Here is a 16,420-nt window from a genome sequence, read left to right as displayed (position 1 = left end):
ATAGCTGGGCCCAGTCATTTTATGACTTCTATAGGTATCAGCAAATGCTGCTGGAAGAGTAAACTCAGAACAGAGTTGTCTTGTTTAATATGTTTTGGGTTTTTTTTCCATAACCCTATTTGTCTGGCTTCAAGTCAAGCTTGGTTTTGCATTTAACAGTTTTTATAAGTATTAAAGGATGTCATTATATTTGCTTTTAAAATAACCCTAAGGAAATGGAATAAGCTGTAGGAATTTTCATCAGTGTTAATTTCCTAATTGAGAATGGTAGGGTTCCATGTGTTTCAGAATTATTGTTGTGGAGATGTGGTGTATGCAGTGGTTATACCAACAGAAGAAAATAGGATTTATTGCCTACAGATATTTCTCTGGGTTGGTAGGAAGAGTTGGAACTGTGAACACATTACTTCTGTCTGTGCACCAAGTTTTAAGCCTCCTCTTTATCTGCAAGGTGCATAAACTCCTTTCTCAAACACTATGACTTAGAGCATTTCTTTTTCCTTACATTTTCTCTGTAAGACCTTTCATTACCCACAACCATTTCTGTTCAATCTCGTGCTCTGTCCTTGCTGATGCTGCGAAGGGAGTGCGCACGCCGTACCTGCAGCTCTCTGCAATGCAGGAAGGAGATTACACGTTCCAGCTGACTGTGACAGACTCTGCGCGGCAGCGCTCCACAGCCGAGGTGACACTGATCGTGCAGCCTGGTAAGTCAGTGCAGGCACGTCTGGCTCCCTCAGGGCTGGCCCAGCCTGGTGCCTTGGCACTGTTCTCAAACCTCTTCTCCCCACATTGTACCTCTGATATGGCAGCCCCAGTGCCTGGTACCCCTGGATCAAGGACTTGTCCACCTTTGTTTTCTGTCAAAGCAGGCAGTTAAGTGTAGAGTCAAATGCAGAATCAAACAAAATCCAGGTGGTGATCCTGAGGGCTTCACCAGCCTGGTTATGTAAGGCAACATATGTCTGTTTGAATCTGCTTCTAAAACCCAAATTGTAGCTCTTGAATTTATTGTCCTACAGAGTTTGTTTTGAAAAGCTGCTCAGAGTATCAATCAGTGTTTTGCTCAGTTTTCTTATTGTTTTGTAATTCTCCTGCAAGAGTCCTTGTGTGATTTGATTTCACTTAAAGAAATTGCATTGTGTTTCCCAGGAAGAAGTGTCAACCAAGGACTTTTTGAAAACTGCATCTTTCACATGTTTATTTAGGTTTGGGAGACAAATGATGAGTAAGCCGAAATGATCTGGGCCTCATGTGAATTTTTTAATGCCTTTTGTTTTTCACAGTATGTTTGCCTTTTACAGCCACAGAACCCTTTTCTGCCCCTGCGCAGACCTCACATTCCACCATGGGGAAATGTTTTATCTTCCTCTTGCTGCTTAATATACACCTTTTGTAGATGAACCCTTCTGGGGCAACTTTACAGCAGTCATTCACTGCAGAAACAATTGGAAGTGTGGTGTGTGGTGGTGCCTTTTAGAATGTGTTATAGTGTGGAGTTAGATGCTATTGCTGAAGTCAGGCTTATGGGTAAATGAATATACAGGAAAATGGTAGCGTTGCCAGTTTTAACATGTCACAAAAGCAGAGGCTGAAAGCAGAATAACAGGTTATGTTTCTTCACTAAATTCTCAAAGGCTCTCAATTGGCATTAACTTAGTGGCCTTGAGCAGCAGACAGAAGGGGTCAGTATCTTCTCTGAGGGCAAAGAATCGTGTTTGTGTGGGAGATTTTTAAAGGGGTGGACTGGTAGAACCAGGAGAATACCCCACCACTCATGTTTTGTGACATTTCATGTAATGCATTGAGCATGCAGTAAGATTTTTGGTAGTGTGATTGTGCCTTCAGATAGGACTATGAAAAAGGGAAGGACTTGCTGTGGGATTTGGGATCCCAATTGCTGTTGGATTTGGCTTGCAGCAGAGCAGACCTCCGACCTGCTGGCTTGTGCATGTCATACTTGTGGTTTGTACCTTTTGAGCCAATATATCAAAATTTTATTAAAATGCCCTATGTAAAATCTGATTGGCAAGCTTTGACAGTGATTGCCTTGAAAATGTCATATACTAAATATTAACTTTGCAGAAAATAACAGTCCTCCAGTAGCAGTGGCTGGCCCTGACAAGGAGTTGACCTTCCCAGTAGAAAGTACTACACTGGATGGAAGCAAAAGCCAAGATGATCAAGGCATTGTCTTCTATCACTGGGAAAATATCAGGTATCGAAAGATTTTACTAATCCTCAGTAAAATAGAGAACAAAGTGAAAAGGATTGAGTCTAGAGCCTCTTACCCAATCATGTTGAATGATGAATGGTGAATTATGTTTGAAAATTGTTTTCAGAACAATCCCACTTGGGTAAGTAATAGTGTAAGAAAGAGCAATTTTAAATTGAACTTGAAAAGCTCAGATAGTCTCTGCCTATGTTTTGCAATGTTTCATTTTGAGGCCTACTTTTATAAAATTAAAAGAAAATTACAGAAACCTCTGTGTCTCCTGTTAGAAAGCAAGTAGCAGGCTTGGGTTGCATCCTGTAATATACAAAGTTTTTCCATTTGTGCTTATAACTAGGGATTCTTAGTCACTTGTTTATTGAACAGTAAAGCGTCGGTCACTTTGCCCTGAATTTCCAGTAATGGGTGACTAAATCACTCTTGAATGATAATTGAAAATATTTTACAAGAGCTTATAACTGTATGTTTATGTGCAAACCTAAATGATCCTTAATAAAAGGGCAAGGTATTTTAGCTCATGCAGCTGTTGTACCTGATACAGGAAGAGGTCTGCTGGCAGCCAGTATGGGTTGTGAGTGGCTCTTAGAGCAATATAATTTGCATGAAATAGCTATTAGTTATAGTTTTATTTTCATGCTCTCATGAAATAGAACCATGGTGAGGTTGAACTTCTGGGGGGTGTTTTCTACTCTTCTGATAGGTGGGGATGTGTGCTTGGCTGCTTTGAATGTCTTGAAAAAAAGGCATTAATGAATTCTCTAAACTAAACTCATGTCTCAAATAGTTCTTTGGCCATCAGTGCTTACAGCAGTAGTAGAACTATAACACACAAAATCAAAAGGCCTGAGCAATACTGCTGAACTCACAGTTTGGCTGGCTAGACACAATTATTTTTGTGAGATGTTTTGTTTCAGTGGGCCAAGCTCTGTACAGATGGAAAACTCTGACAAGGCAATAGCAACTGTGACTGGTCTCCAGGTTGGTACCTATCACTTCAGGCTGACTGTGAAAGACCAGCAGGGCTTGAGCAGTGCATCTGTGCTCTCCATCACTGTGAAGGAAGGTAAGCCTGCCTGCTGCTTCTTAGGGCATAGTGGACAACTGGATACTTCATTCAGTAACTGATGGAATGTGAAGAAAATCAGAAGTGTAACATATTTGTTGTTGTATTTCAAATTTGTTTAAGAAAACTGCTCTTTTGTAGTGAAGTAGTATTGTGAGTCACTGGGAGAATTAATCTCCTTTGATGCAAGCTGTTTCAATGTTCAGCATATGCAAAATTAGTTGTAATAAACATGCTCCAAAATAATAGTTTTTGACAATTGTAGGTCTACATCATTAAGAAGATATCTTTTTATTTTATCTTTGAAATTAAGCTTTGAGCAGAAAAGCAGTTTTACTGTGGATTTTAAAGTAACATCCAAGAAGTGACATCTCAGTGAACCAAGTTCCACTTAAAAATTTAATATTAAAAGCCCTGGGTTGTTTGTTTTGTTTTGTTGGGTTTTTTTTGGTGGTGTGTTCTTGTGGTGGGTTTGTTTTTGGTTGGGTTGGGTTTGGTTTTGGTTTTTTTTTTAATTATACAGAGAAACAGTTGCTGTAGTGTGGGGTATTTTACATTTTGTGGGGGTTTTTTTCCCAACATGCATGCTGTAGAAGAGGCTTTAGGATAATCACAGTATCATAGAGTGGTTTGGGTTTAGAGGGACCTTGAAAATTATCTTGTTCCAAACCTCCTGCCATAGGCTAGGACACCTTCCACTAGACTAGGTAGTTCAAAGCCCTATCCAGTCTGGCCTTGGACACTTCACTTGTTCACTGTGTTGACTTCAGCAAGCCCAGGATGCACTTGGCTTTCTGGACTGCAAGTGCACATTGCTGGGTCATGCTGAGCTTCTTGTCAATCAACACCCCAAGTCCTTCTCTTCAAGGCTTAGAGGCATTATGCTGTCTACTCCCAATACAGTCTTTGCCCTACTTATACTTGGGATTGGCATTGCTGTAACCCATGTGCATCTTGGAGAAGAAACTGGACTTTGTTTTACTCATGTGCATCATTGCTTGAACTGTTTCAGAGTTTCAGTTAGTGTTCAGTTAGAAGTATGTGGCAACAGCTCTGCCCAAATGTGTCCATGGTCTTGTTTGTGCTGTGAAGTGTAGCCACATTCTGTTCCGTCTACAGGCACGGGTTTGATATTAAAAATACACAGTTTTTCAATAACCAAGTTTAGTCAACTGATTTTACTTAGAAGAGGCACAACCCTATGCTGTTAACAGACAACGCCCTTAAGGTCTGCCCAAGGTTGAATTATTTATGTCCAACTATTTGTGTACAGTGACGTATTTCATTCAGCCCCACAGCTTCCTTGGGCCCTGGCTTACTAGTTGTGTTCTGAAAAAAATCAGTGATGTCTCGTTTCTGAAAAGAGAGCATGTTCATTTTTCTTTGGCTTTTTTTTCACCATATACCCAATGCATGCCTTAGTTTCACTGCTAGTGGTGAACAAAAAACGTTTGGGAATTTGACTTACTCTTAAGTTCCCTGATTGCATTTTGCCTAAATACAGGCATTTTGAAGATACAAGACCATGCACAAACTTCTATTGGGTAAGTGATTTTCCGGATGAAAAGGTCCCAGCATGGTGATCTCCTGCTGTGCTGTGTTTCTAAGTAGGCAGAAAATCTTTTTGCTTGACTGACAAAATCTGGTAGTTAAGTTATTGTGAAACTATAAATAGAATATCCCCCAATGCTTTTTGAAAAAGGTCTTTCTCCTCAACTGCAATATGCTCAGAGCCAGATTTTGTATGCCCACTCATCCTTTCCCTGTAGCTTTGATATGAGGTTCTGTTGTTATTGTCTGTAATCATCAGGTAAAGAATTGTAGTGTGGGTGTATTGGCAATGGCATGTCACATGTTTTGAAATCAAATCCTTCTCCACTATTTTTATGGCTAGAAAACAACAGTCCACCCCGGGCACATGCTGGTGGGAAGCACGTTCTAGTGCTTCCAAACAACTCTGTTACCTTGGATGGCTCAGGGTCTGTTGATGACCAGGGGATTGTGTCATATTTGTGGATTCGGGATGGTCAAAGCCCAGCAGCTGGGGTAAGTTTCATGAAGGTTGTAATGTGATCTGGCTTTTGTTATACACGTAACTGCAGCAGGGAGAGCAGATATGACCCATAAGATGCTGTCAGGTATAGTGCCTGTTTCTGGTTTGTCTCTCCTGGTCTCTGTAATGCTGTGGTTCAAGAGGCTGGTGATATTTTCAGTACAGCTAGAGAATATAGTAACTAAGGACTGCAGCAATGCAGAGTAATTGGCGATAGTATGAAGCTAATGTGTTTGAGAAAAAAATAAAATCTGAAATCCAGATATTCCAAAGGAGGATGGATCTGAGAGAGCAAGTACCAATAAATATTAAGGAATCCTGCCTGGTAGCATATGAGATAAAGTTTAAGGTAAAAATTGGCATTACATGTGTAGGCATCTTCCCTGGCAGATGATTAACCTGGGGCATTAGGGCAGGGGATTCTGCTCTCTGTGGGGCAGACAGCAGAAGTACCTGAGAATAAACTTCAGTTAGGTGTCAGCTAATAAAACTGGGATAATTTTTTTCCCTTTTGCAAAGAGTTTTGTGGACAGGTCTTTGACCTCATGAAGATAAGCAAGATCAGTAAATCAGCAAGTACTGGGAGAGGAGAAGTAGCAAAGTCATAAAAAAACTTATAGAAGCAATTCACATGAGGCTGTAAAGAATTGACGAGGTTTAACTTAAATATAGCTGGCAGAGTTGATAGTTAAAAATGCATGAACTCCAAGGAGAAGAAATTAGGAGTTAAGGAAGCAAAACTAAGGATAGCGGAATAAAATTGAGAAATAATAATGTAACTGTCTTGGATTTTCAAGAAGATGAGTTCTTCAGATTGCCAGCTGTTCTCTCTTTGGGTAGTTTTAATGAAAATATTCATAGTGTGCAGACATCTTGATTAACTGTCGCTTCTAAATTTTATTACTCTGCTATAAACTGTGGGTAGGTCACATTTGTCCCAAAAGTCAAAGCAACAACACACAGCATCATACAAGATAGCTGACTTGATAATGAAACCTGCAAATGAAATTTTCTCTGAGGGGTAACTATTCTGGACCTTGTTTTTGCAGGATGTGATCCATGGCTCAGACCACGAGGCAGTACTGCAGCTAACTAATCTTGTGGAAGGAACCTATATTTTCCACTTGAAAGTCACAGATGCTAAGGGAGACTCAGATGTTGATTCAGCAACTGTTGAAGTGCGGCCTGGTATGACAATTAAAAGGTCATCAACATGTTGTGAATACCACATCTTTGTTCTTCTCTTCACTTATTTATTCAGGTGTTGATGAGAATCTCTCAAGTTAAAACAGAGCAAACAGGTCTCTCTCTTTCTGCCTTCTTACTTTTCTGTGACTAGGCCTAAGTGTGTTAAAAGGTGATGTAAGGATTCTACTACAGGTGCTACAGTTAAGACCATAAATTAACAAAAATTTTACTTACTAGTTAATATTTTCCTTAGGCTTTTGTTGTTTCTCATTAATTGTAGGTTTTTTGTTTCTTTTTCTGGTTGTTAATTAGTTTGGCCAATAGAAAGAGATGGGAGCTGACCACTGAATTTAAGCACAAATGCTGCTGTTTGATTGTTGAAAGTGTGGCTTTGTCTGTTTTTCTTCTTTTATCCTGAAAGACCAAAAAATTCCTCAAAGAGTTTCAGGGGGTTGTAAATGCATGTGAAATAGCTAAATGATGGAAGTTGAAGTCTCAAGAAAAGAGTCTGAAATCTTGGGTCTGTCAGAGATACCTTGTTTATCTGGCTTCAGAGATACCTTGTTTATCTGGCTTCAGGGCAACAATTTTATTTTTGTTCCTCAGTTTACTGTTGAATGTAGTCAAAGTAATTGGATTATGACTCTCATGAAATATCTGTGAAGTTTGTTTTGTTTGCAAGGCACTCTAGTAGTTCAAGCACCATATAACAGAAACCTCAGTTTGCAAGGGTAGGCAGGGTAAACATACCTGATTTCTCAAATTTACCATCCTCATTTAGACTTGCTCACTGTCTTGCATGCTGAAATACAGGTCCATCTTTGGCTCCCTTTTCCTCAGTTGTCAGCAGTAGATTACTAGCAGGTAACTTGGTAATTGGACTCATCTAGTGCTTACCTCTGACTTTTAAGATGGCAGCATTTAGGAAAGCAGAAGTTGCTCTTCTGTACGGAAATGTGTAAATGCTGAAAGTGCACCCCAATGTACTTTATTTCTATTGATAGGATGGGTTACTATCTTAGGACCCACCACGCTTGTTTCATAGATCATATGACAAAATAAGCTGAGTACTTCTCGAAGAACACAAAAGAGCTGGCTTATCAGAGATGTGGGTCTTATGCAGAAAACTATAGTGTTTATAAATACTTTCATGTACTGCATGTTAGTACTGAAATTCTTGCCAGGCTCTGAAGGAATAGCATGTTCTTCTTCTGTCAGATCCCAGAAGGAGTGGTCTGGTGGAGCTGATCCTGCAGGTTGGAGTGGGACAGCTGAGTGAGCAGCAGAAGGACACTCTGGTGAGACAGTTGGCTGTACTGCTGAATGTTTTGGATTCAGATATCAAAGTTCAGAAGATACAAGCCTACTCAGATATAAGGTACAAAGATGTCCTACTGTGCCAGAAAGACTTGTGATTTACTTTGCCTCTCTCACTGCTCATAATTAGTTGCAAAATAATCTTTCTTAGGATGACAAAAAATGCTATACTTTTCAAGAGAATATACTTAAAAAGGTAAATTTCTTCTGTGGTAGAAAATTGATGAAGTAAACTCTGTAGAGGCTTAGAAATTATGTGTTTTGTTTTTAAAAAAATCCCATTTCTTCTGTACAATTTTTTTTCTTTTTACTTAAAGAAAGTGCATGCATATAAATTTCAGTGTCTTTGTTCCATACAGTGCTGCTATTTTTTCCAAATGTTGGATGGAGTGAGATAAAGAGACTTTCTCACAGTGAAGCATGTATTGTATTTCAAAATAAGGTTCCAGCTCTGTTTAAGCAAACCTATTTTATTTCCCCTTTTTTTTCTACTTCTTCTCTATGGTTTTGATATCCTTAATATTTTATAAACATTTTCCCAAATAACAGGTGATGAAAATCCATTTTTTGCACAGAAAACTCCACAGTGGATTCTCTTAAATGTGGTATTTTACCATGAGGAAGAAATACTCCCTCCACTTGGTGTAGAATGCTAGAGATGGCTGTGTGTACCCTGAGAAACTTCTCAGCATGATTGGTAGAACCTGTTTGCATGAGTTAGCTTTAAATTACTTGTTATCAATAAATTTGTAATTTAAAACCCATTTTTATGTTTTTTAGCTTTTGGGGAGCTTCTTAAAATTTAAAAACACAGTCTGGAAAGTCTACCATTTGTAGCTATGATATTTTTAATCACGGATTTTCAAATTAAAATGTTCCCTGAAGTGTCTGATACAGGGTGCGATCAACACCACCCAACTTGAAAGTTGTGGATGACAGGGCAGGAGGGCTTCCACATGAAGTTCTCTGGATCCCTTGCTTCTGAGTTTTTTCTCCTATTAAATTCAGTTTCCTAAATTTAGTGAAATTGCTTTAGAGTGTTTTGTAACAGGTTCTGTATGACAGTGGAGAAAGCAAATGTATCCATACTTATAGCAAAAATCAGGAAGACCATGGAGGGAATTTTCTGTCTTCTGTGAAACTGAGAATCCCAAGAACTGCTGGCAGCTCCAGCTCAGAAGGAAGATCAGTTGAGTGCTCCACAGAGTTCCCTAATCTTTTATCAGTGGTGATGTTGGCTTTCCAGAAGCAAAAAAGACTAAACTCTGTATGCCTTTATACTTTATTGCTGAATGCCTGACAAAAGCGGTCTGTGACAGCAGTCCTGACCTTAGCTGTTCTTTCTGCAGCACCGCAGTTGTGTTCTACGTGCAGAACGGGCATCCTTCCACGGTGATCAAGGCATCAGATGTCTCACGGACTCTGCAAGTGCAGCTTTTGAAACAGAAGGCTGACTTCTTGCTTTTTAAAGTCCTGCGAGTTGACACGGCTGGTATGTTTTGGATTGTGCTTGCCCATCTCAGAGCTTTTCCAACATTTGGCTAACACAGCACCTGGAAACACCGCATGAAGTCTTTCTGTCTGCCATCTGGTGTCTGGGCTTGGTGGGTGTAGCTTTACAAAAGATGATGTTGAGGACAATACTTAAAATGCTTCATGATTTGTGGTAGGTAGACTGGTGTCAGTCACTTAAAAGATGTCATCTGTATCAGCAGGCAAAAGCACATCTTAATCTGGTCTGCATCAGGAAGGCCTGTGGAATGAGGATAAAGATACCTTTTCTTAGAAGATGTGCAAAACTTAATATAGCCATAAAGTAGATATGTTTCATGTCTATACTTCTTTCAGGGCTTTTAGTGTTCAGTAAATGTGCTTTTAGTGTTCAGCTTGTAGTCTAACTTGTTTTTGTCTGCCTGTATCAGGCAAAATGGGTGATAGCTGTGTTACCACCTAGTCTTCTAATCTTTGCAATATACATAGGCCACTGGGGTTTCCTATAATGAACTCTTTATTTTGCCCAAAAAGATGTTTGACCTTCTAAGCTTATTTTAAGCTTCACTAGTAGTGTCAACCCTTTATGATCCTTAGGTATTACAGACATAACTTCTCCATAATTTAAAATCAGGACACAACAATTCAAGTACAAACAAAGTAAGCAAGCTCTGGTGATAAAATAGTTACTGATTGTGTAGTAAATTCTGTGTTTATTTTCTGATTGATTGTTCTGTTATAAATATGCTCTGATTACATTCTTTCTCTACACAGCCAGCAGTCTGCTAGACTGTAGATCTATTTGACACATAACCCCAAAGGAAAGGGAGTTTCAAAATATATCACAGTGTTGTGAGCCAGATGCTTTGCCACCAATCTAGTCTAACAATAAGAGGATGTATGACAAGTTGTCCATTTACACAATGGACCCTTTGTTTGGTTCTGTTCTTAGCCTGTCTTTTGAAATGCTCTGGACATGGGCACTGTGACCCTATAACAAAGCGCTGCATTTGCTACCAGCTGTGGATGGAAAACTTGATTCATCGTTATCTAAATGATGGAGAGAGTAATTGTGGTGAGTTTTGGTGTTGTGGGATGTCTTTCAAGAGCAACTTGTCATGTGAGTCTGTCGATTATTTGTTCTCAGAATGGGGAATACTTAAGAGATGGATGCTGAAGGAAGACTAAAACAGTCTGTGTTTTCCAGCCCAACAATACCTTTCTATAGAAAGATATTTGAATAATTTCTTGAAATGATATCTTGACAGTAGTAGCCTAAATTTTGAAGAGAATCACTATTTGATGAAATAATCTGAAAAACTTGGTAATGGGAGGGAGATTTTGCAACAATTTGGGGGCAGTTGGAGGGTTTGTTGAATAACATGGGCATTGCAAAGCTTTTGAGTAGGACTGTTGCAAAGCTGGAAAAGAGCCAGCAATTTCAATTTCTCTGAGTGGGTGGTTGATGCGACTGTGCCAGAATATGATCTGATCTAAGCAAAGAAGACATCAGTCTTCCAGACTGACCAATACTGACCTTTAGAACCTGATAACACTGACAACTGTGAGTACACACATGTTGGAGTTCAAATGATTGCACATCTCACTGTATCCTTTCCTGTTTTCCTGGATTTATAAATATAAATGTGCAGCTAGAAGGATCCATGTCTAATCAGCTCCTCTTCTGAAGCACTGCTAAAGTGCCAGACCTAGAGCACAGCTTTTTATTTCAGTTAGGGAATGATAACTGAGGTGATGACCTCAGTCATAACCATGACCCTTTGCAGGACTATCAGTTCACATAGAATTCAGATATCTTGGGATTGTAAAAGGTATTTGACAGTATGTAATATCTAATAGTACAGCTAATGTGCACTTCTAATCTTAAAGCTTAAAGATCTTTAGGAAGTAATCTAAGAATATGTTGGTGCTGAATTTTCCCACATTCTTGTTGCCACTCCCCATTCCTCAGGATTGGTTATTTTAATAGAGTTGTATTAGAAATTATTATATTCATATGACCTGTTGTCATTCTATTCATATGACACTGTTGTGGTTTTTTTTTTTTCAGAGTGGAGTATACTCTATGTGACTGTATCTGTTTTTATATTGATTGTGGTCATGGTAGGGTTTGCCTGGTTCTGCATCTGCTGCTGTAAAAGGTACATGATTTGTGTTTCTTTTTGCTGGGGTATACACAAAAATTGCACACAACTGCCATGTTTTAGTCCAGTCCATAGCACTAAACCACGGAGCTCATTTTGGACATGTGAGGAGCTTTCTGTGGCTGATTCTGTAGACACACACTTCTTTCCAAAGAAATGAGTATCCATTTGTGTGTCTATGCTCTTCTACATTATGAAAACCAAGAAGTTAATGTTGCATTATCCTTCATATTAAGTGATAATCAATGTTAAAGTGCTGAGAGTATACTGCAGATCTTCAGTCTCCTACTGAGTTCTGCAGGTACTCCATGCTAAAAAAACAAAAGGCACACCCTGAAGGTCACTGATGTAGGAATGTTCTAGGGCCTCGGAAAGGATCTGCTCCCAATCTGTTTTATCCTTTGGACAAGAAGGGTGAGTGCCCAGGCTACACGTGGCTTACAGGCAAGGAATACTCTAGTGATCTCAGTCATGCAGACTTCTTGCTTTCTCTTTCCTTAAACAGGAGCATCATACTACTGAATGTTGTTTCCCTCCCTGCCTCCACTCCAGTCTTTCCTTGTGAGCTGATAAGAAATTCTTTTTCAAGTGACAAGCCCCTGCAAGTTCTGTCACTAGAGCAAGTGTTTTTGCTGCAGCTCAAACAGCTCAGCAAATAGATAGCTTGTTCAGGTGTTAGCAAAAATAAAATGCTATCAAAATCTTTCTGGATTTTCATCTTTTTCTAGGGTATCTTTGCAGTATGTAAAGGATGTGTAGGAGTGATACCAATTTTATTTTTATGGTTGAAGGAACAGCGCTGTTAATAGAAAACTTCAATAGTAAAATGTGTCCCATTCCACTCCCACAGTGTGGAGTGGAGCCTCACAGGCTTGTGTGTATTGGATGATTATTTGAGGGATTTTTTTGTAAGTTCACCTGCTTTGGTCCTTTGTATTCATATGGCTTATGCCTGACAGCGTGGGCTGGTTGATACAGATCCATGTGAAAAAGAGGAGGGAATTACAGCACAGGACAGAATGTCAAGAGATTCCCTTTGCCTCTTGGAAGGAAAAAGACAGTGTAGACTCAAGATTTGGCTGGAGATTTGGAGTTCTTTAAAACTTTGAGTTGCCAGATGAATTCTACAGAAGATCATGGAGGGGAGGCCAAGGCTAGCTGTTGCTGTAATGCTGGCTGAGGAGTAAGGTAGCTTCTCCACTGTGAACTGTGGGGGCACATGAATATTCATCTACCATGTTTGTAGTTACTATGCTGAAATTGAACAAGCTGTGGCTTAGGAAAGCAAATCAATCTGTCTTGCTTTCTTCATCTTTTTATATCAATGAAAATTAGTTCTACTGTCTTGTCTATATTGTACAACTGCCTTATTCAGGCAATACTAGCAATATTTTTAAGTGGAGATGAGAAAGTACAATGACATTCTGTATTTTGGGGTATGTATGTGAAAAGAAAGGATGGGGTGCGGATTTATATGTGTACATGAGAATTTAATGTATTTTTGGTCGCTATATTTTTAGCAGGAAGAGGACAAAGATAAGAAAGAAAACAAAGTACACCATCCTAGATAACATAGATGAACAGGAGAGAATGGAGCTACGGCCCAAATATGGTACGTGTTGTATGGCAGCCTGGGAGCTCACCCACCAAGCGTGCAGCCAATGTGTCTGAATTGATACCTGTAGGCAGGAGGAGCCCGGAAGAAGGCCTACAAATTTGGGAATGGCAGAGACAAACAGACAGTGAAGTGGCTGGGGAGAATCGGTTAATTTCTTTAATAAAGCCTTGGGCTCAGCCTCTGCTCTGAACTTCAGAGTTTATTTTAATCTGAACATTCACTTGCTCCACAGGTTTTCTCCACATAAGCCTTCCTTCTCTGTACATGCTTTAATTTGGAGCTGGTTTTGTGGCTGCACAGCAGTTCCCTACTGACCCATCAGTGCCCTGTTAGACATCAGTAGATTTCAGCTGCAGTTTACATGTCTTTTAATTTACCTGACTTTCAGTTTTTAGTAAGGGAAATGTTGGAATCCAAGGAAACAAAATTATTCTGAGAATTTGCTGTCCTAGAAAGACAGAGATAATGTTTCTGTAGAAATCATGACCTTTCATTGCCACTCATGTTAATAAGGTCATTGAGTGGACAGACTGATTCCAGATTCAAGATATTAAAAATATATTGGGTATGTACTAAGATAATCTAGTTGTTTAACTACATTTAAATTTAAATACATATATTCACATTTCAGAGTCGTAAACTGATGGGCCTGAAATGAAGTTATAAGAGTATCTCAAATGGTATATGATACTTTAGAAGTCAGTTTTTGGTGTATGCTGTTACATTGCACTTCAGAGAATGTTTTCACTAACCTTTCATATCACAGCAGGGGAGAAGATGGTAGTATGCTACTAAAAATCCAAGCCTTTCTAATGAGTTTGCTTTGCTTTTTTATTGTCAGGTATAAAACACAGAAGTACAGAACACAACTCCAGTCTGATGGTCTCTGAGTCAGAGTTTGACAGTGATCAGGACACTATCTTCAGCAGAGAAAAGATTGAAAGAGAGAATTCTAGAACACTTATAAATGGGTCCATCAGAAATGGAATTTCCTTCAACTACAGCTCCAAAGACAGATAACTGAATGAGGGTAAAAGCACAGAACACACTGGTGTGACACATCTGAAACATGCTGGCCCACTTCTGTTTTTCCAGAACCAAAATCTTCCTAAAATATCAACTAATTGCAGATTAAAGGGTAAATTTTTAGCACAGGTAGGGGAAGGCAGAAGGAGGGAGAAAGAATTAGATGGTCAGCTAACTCCTCTTGTCACCATTATAGGAACAAGAAAAAGCACATCTTATTTCTTGCATGTTCTGTGCTGAATGTTTGAACTTCAAAAGGCCTTTTTTTCTATATCACTGCTACAAAACTAGCCAGGGCTGTTCTGCTACCAACTATGGTAACTAACAATGGCATACAGATTCATATGTGCTCCTAATGCTCTCTTTGAGAAGTGGTGTGGTTTACAACAGCAAAAGCCAATAGAGATCAAGTTCCTTACAATTACAGAGAGCATTATGTGGCCACAGGCTCCATCTTAATTTTTAGTTTAGGATGGAAACACAAAGGGCATTTTTAGTGCACTGTCTTTATCCATCTGTACTTTGGGACTTCCTTTTCTAGGGTAGTGTTCACTGGGTGAAAACATTCTTGTTTTCAGAGGAAGTTAACAACTGGAGCAGTTGCACTGGATCAGCTGTAATGTAACATAGTATATCTGTGTCCTGTAGGATGCAACATCCCTGTATTCACATAGGAGGTGTGGTGTCTGCAGGGAAATCCAGCCTTAGGTTGCTTCTGTAATGATCCAATTGCTTTGGCTCTGCCATGTCCATCCAGGACACTGTAGCAGGAAGGACTTGGTGCGATACACCTTGAGAAGCATTTTGAGCATCCCAAACAACCTTTTTAGATCACTTTGAGAAGCTCTGGATCTTTTAAGACTGAATGCTCAGCTGAGGTGAGTTTTCATCTGTCAGCATCAAGTGCTCAGTTAAAGGATGTGCTGGGTGCTTGTGCAGTGAAATGTTTGGGGCAAGTACCCTGTGTGGAGCAGGAGGTCATTGTACTTTCATTGTCGTGGTAATGGGTATTGAGCAATGTTTTAGCTTGAACGTGAGATTGTGTGACTTTTTCCTCTCTGGCTACTGAGTGACTGGATGTATTGGCCTAAAGAGATCCTTTTTTGGTCTTTGTCAGATCTGCAATACACCTACCCTTGCCATTCTTGTTCACAGTCTGGGTAATTTTTTCACAGTCTGCTTGTTAGGCTTTGAAATAATTTCCCTAGTACTGCTTTTGAAATCCCTAACTGAAGACTTGACTTTTATACACAGGCCTCACTTGTGGGAGCATCTGTATCAGTGCTACTGTTTAGCCATGACATCAGCTTTTCCTGGGGGTACTCTATGGATGTACTGAAGTCTAGGGCTGAGATGGAGGAAGATGTGTTTCGATAGAGAAAGCATTCCTCTGGGAGCATTTTTGAAGAGGTTTTTTTTGTTTCTTTTTTTTTAATGTTTTGGAGGTTTGTTTTGTTTGGTTTTTTTGTTTTTTTTTCAATCCAGTGGTGGAGAGCACATTATCAAAGGATGGAGCAGTATAGAGATCTAGGGGAGCAGTTTAGAAGGGTCAGGGAGGGTACATAGCCCATTTCCATCATGAGGAATAATGTAGTTGAGGATTTTGGGGCTTTCTCCATCCTTTCTTTGAAGACTGACAAAACAGAGTAGCTGGGTTGAACACTGTGGCTTCTGTGCTTCTCTTGTTAATGGACTTGAGCAACAGTCAGAACTATCTAGGCTGGAAGAAATCAGTGGTCAAAAGTTGCAGCAACATAGCATGCTCATAACTTGTTTCATACTTTTGATTAAGTTCAAGCATGCTCATAACTTGTTTCATACTTTTGATTAAGTGCAGTCAGCAACAGTCCCTAACACAACTAATTCGGCACTGAGAAGTATTTACCCTGGCTCCAGCCCTGCATTTTTCTGGAGATCTTTGTGTGGCTGCAGGAGAGGCTGTGAAGAGCTAAAAAGGGCTGGTACAGGTTTTGTCTATGTTTTTCCCATAAGCAGTGCAGTATAAATGGTATGATTTGCTTTATTCAGAAACCAAGTTTCAACTCTGTGTATGGGAGGTTTAGGCTATTTCTTGAAACAAATCTACTTTATCACATTCTCCCTCTTCTTGAGAGTGTGAGTGTGTATGTGTATATATATATATTTTAATATCTTGGTCAACAAAAGCAAGGTTAGCTTCTGATGTCTTTCAGTTCCTGCTCCAGATGTGTTAACATATAAAAGCAGTGTTCACTTTAAAGCATTTCTGAAAAAACTTAAAGCCCAC

At 39.5% G+C, this 16,420-nt stretch overlaps 1 protein-coding gene across 7 annotated transcripts in view; it reads left to right on the top strand.

Moving 5' to 3' along the window:
* Positions 1-15,623, top strand: part of KIAA0319 (KIAA0319 ortholog) — a 52,979-nt gene extending 37,356 nt beyond the window's left edge. For 4 of the 7 annotated variants that reach the window (XM_039712170.1, XM_039712164.1, XM_039712166.1 and 1 more), the window contains 11 exons: positions 584-707; positions 2,086-2,218; positions 3,148-3,296; positions 5,191-5,342; positions 6,399-6,537; positions 7,756-7,915; positions 9,204-9,346; positions 10,298-10,420; positions 11,417-11,507; positions 13,031-13,122; positions 13,970-15,623. In XM_039712170.1, the coding sequence (XP_039568104.1) occupies positions 584-707; positions 2,086-2,218; positions 3,148-3,296; positions 5,191-5,342; positions 6,399-6,537; positions 7,756-7,915; positions 9,204-9,346; positions 10,298-10,420; positions 11,417-11,507; positions 13,031-13,122; positions 13,970-14,148 (1,485 nt within the window). In that variant the 3' untranslated portion in view covers positions 14,149-15,623. Of the gene's footprint in view, positions 1-583; positions 708-2,085; positions 2,219-3,147; positions 3,297-5,190; positions 5,343-6,398; positions 6,538-7,755; positions 7,916-9,203; positions 9,347-10,297; positions 10,421-11,416; positions 11,508-13,030; positions 13,123-13,969 lie in introns of those variants that run through there. The other 3 variants (XM_039712167.1, XM_039712168.1, XM_039712171.1) reach the window with 3 other exon arrangements.
* Positions 15,624-16,420: the final 797 nt, after the last annotated feature.

This window comes from Passer montanus, unplaced genomic scaffold (genome assembly GCF_014805655.1).
Source record: "Passer montanus isolate IOZ18808 unplaced genomic scaffold, ASM1480565v1 scaffold26, whole genome shotgun sequence".
NCBI lineage: Eukaryota > Metazoa > Chordata > Aves > Passeriformes > Passeridae > Passer > Passer montanus.
The sequence above is the reverse complement of the archived record's forward strand: the minus strand, read 5'-3'. Positions and strand labels throughout refer to the sequence as shown.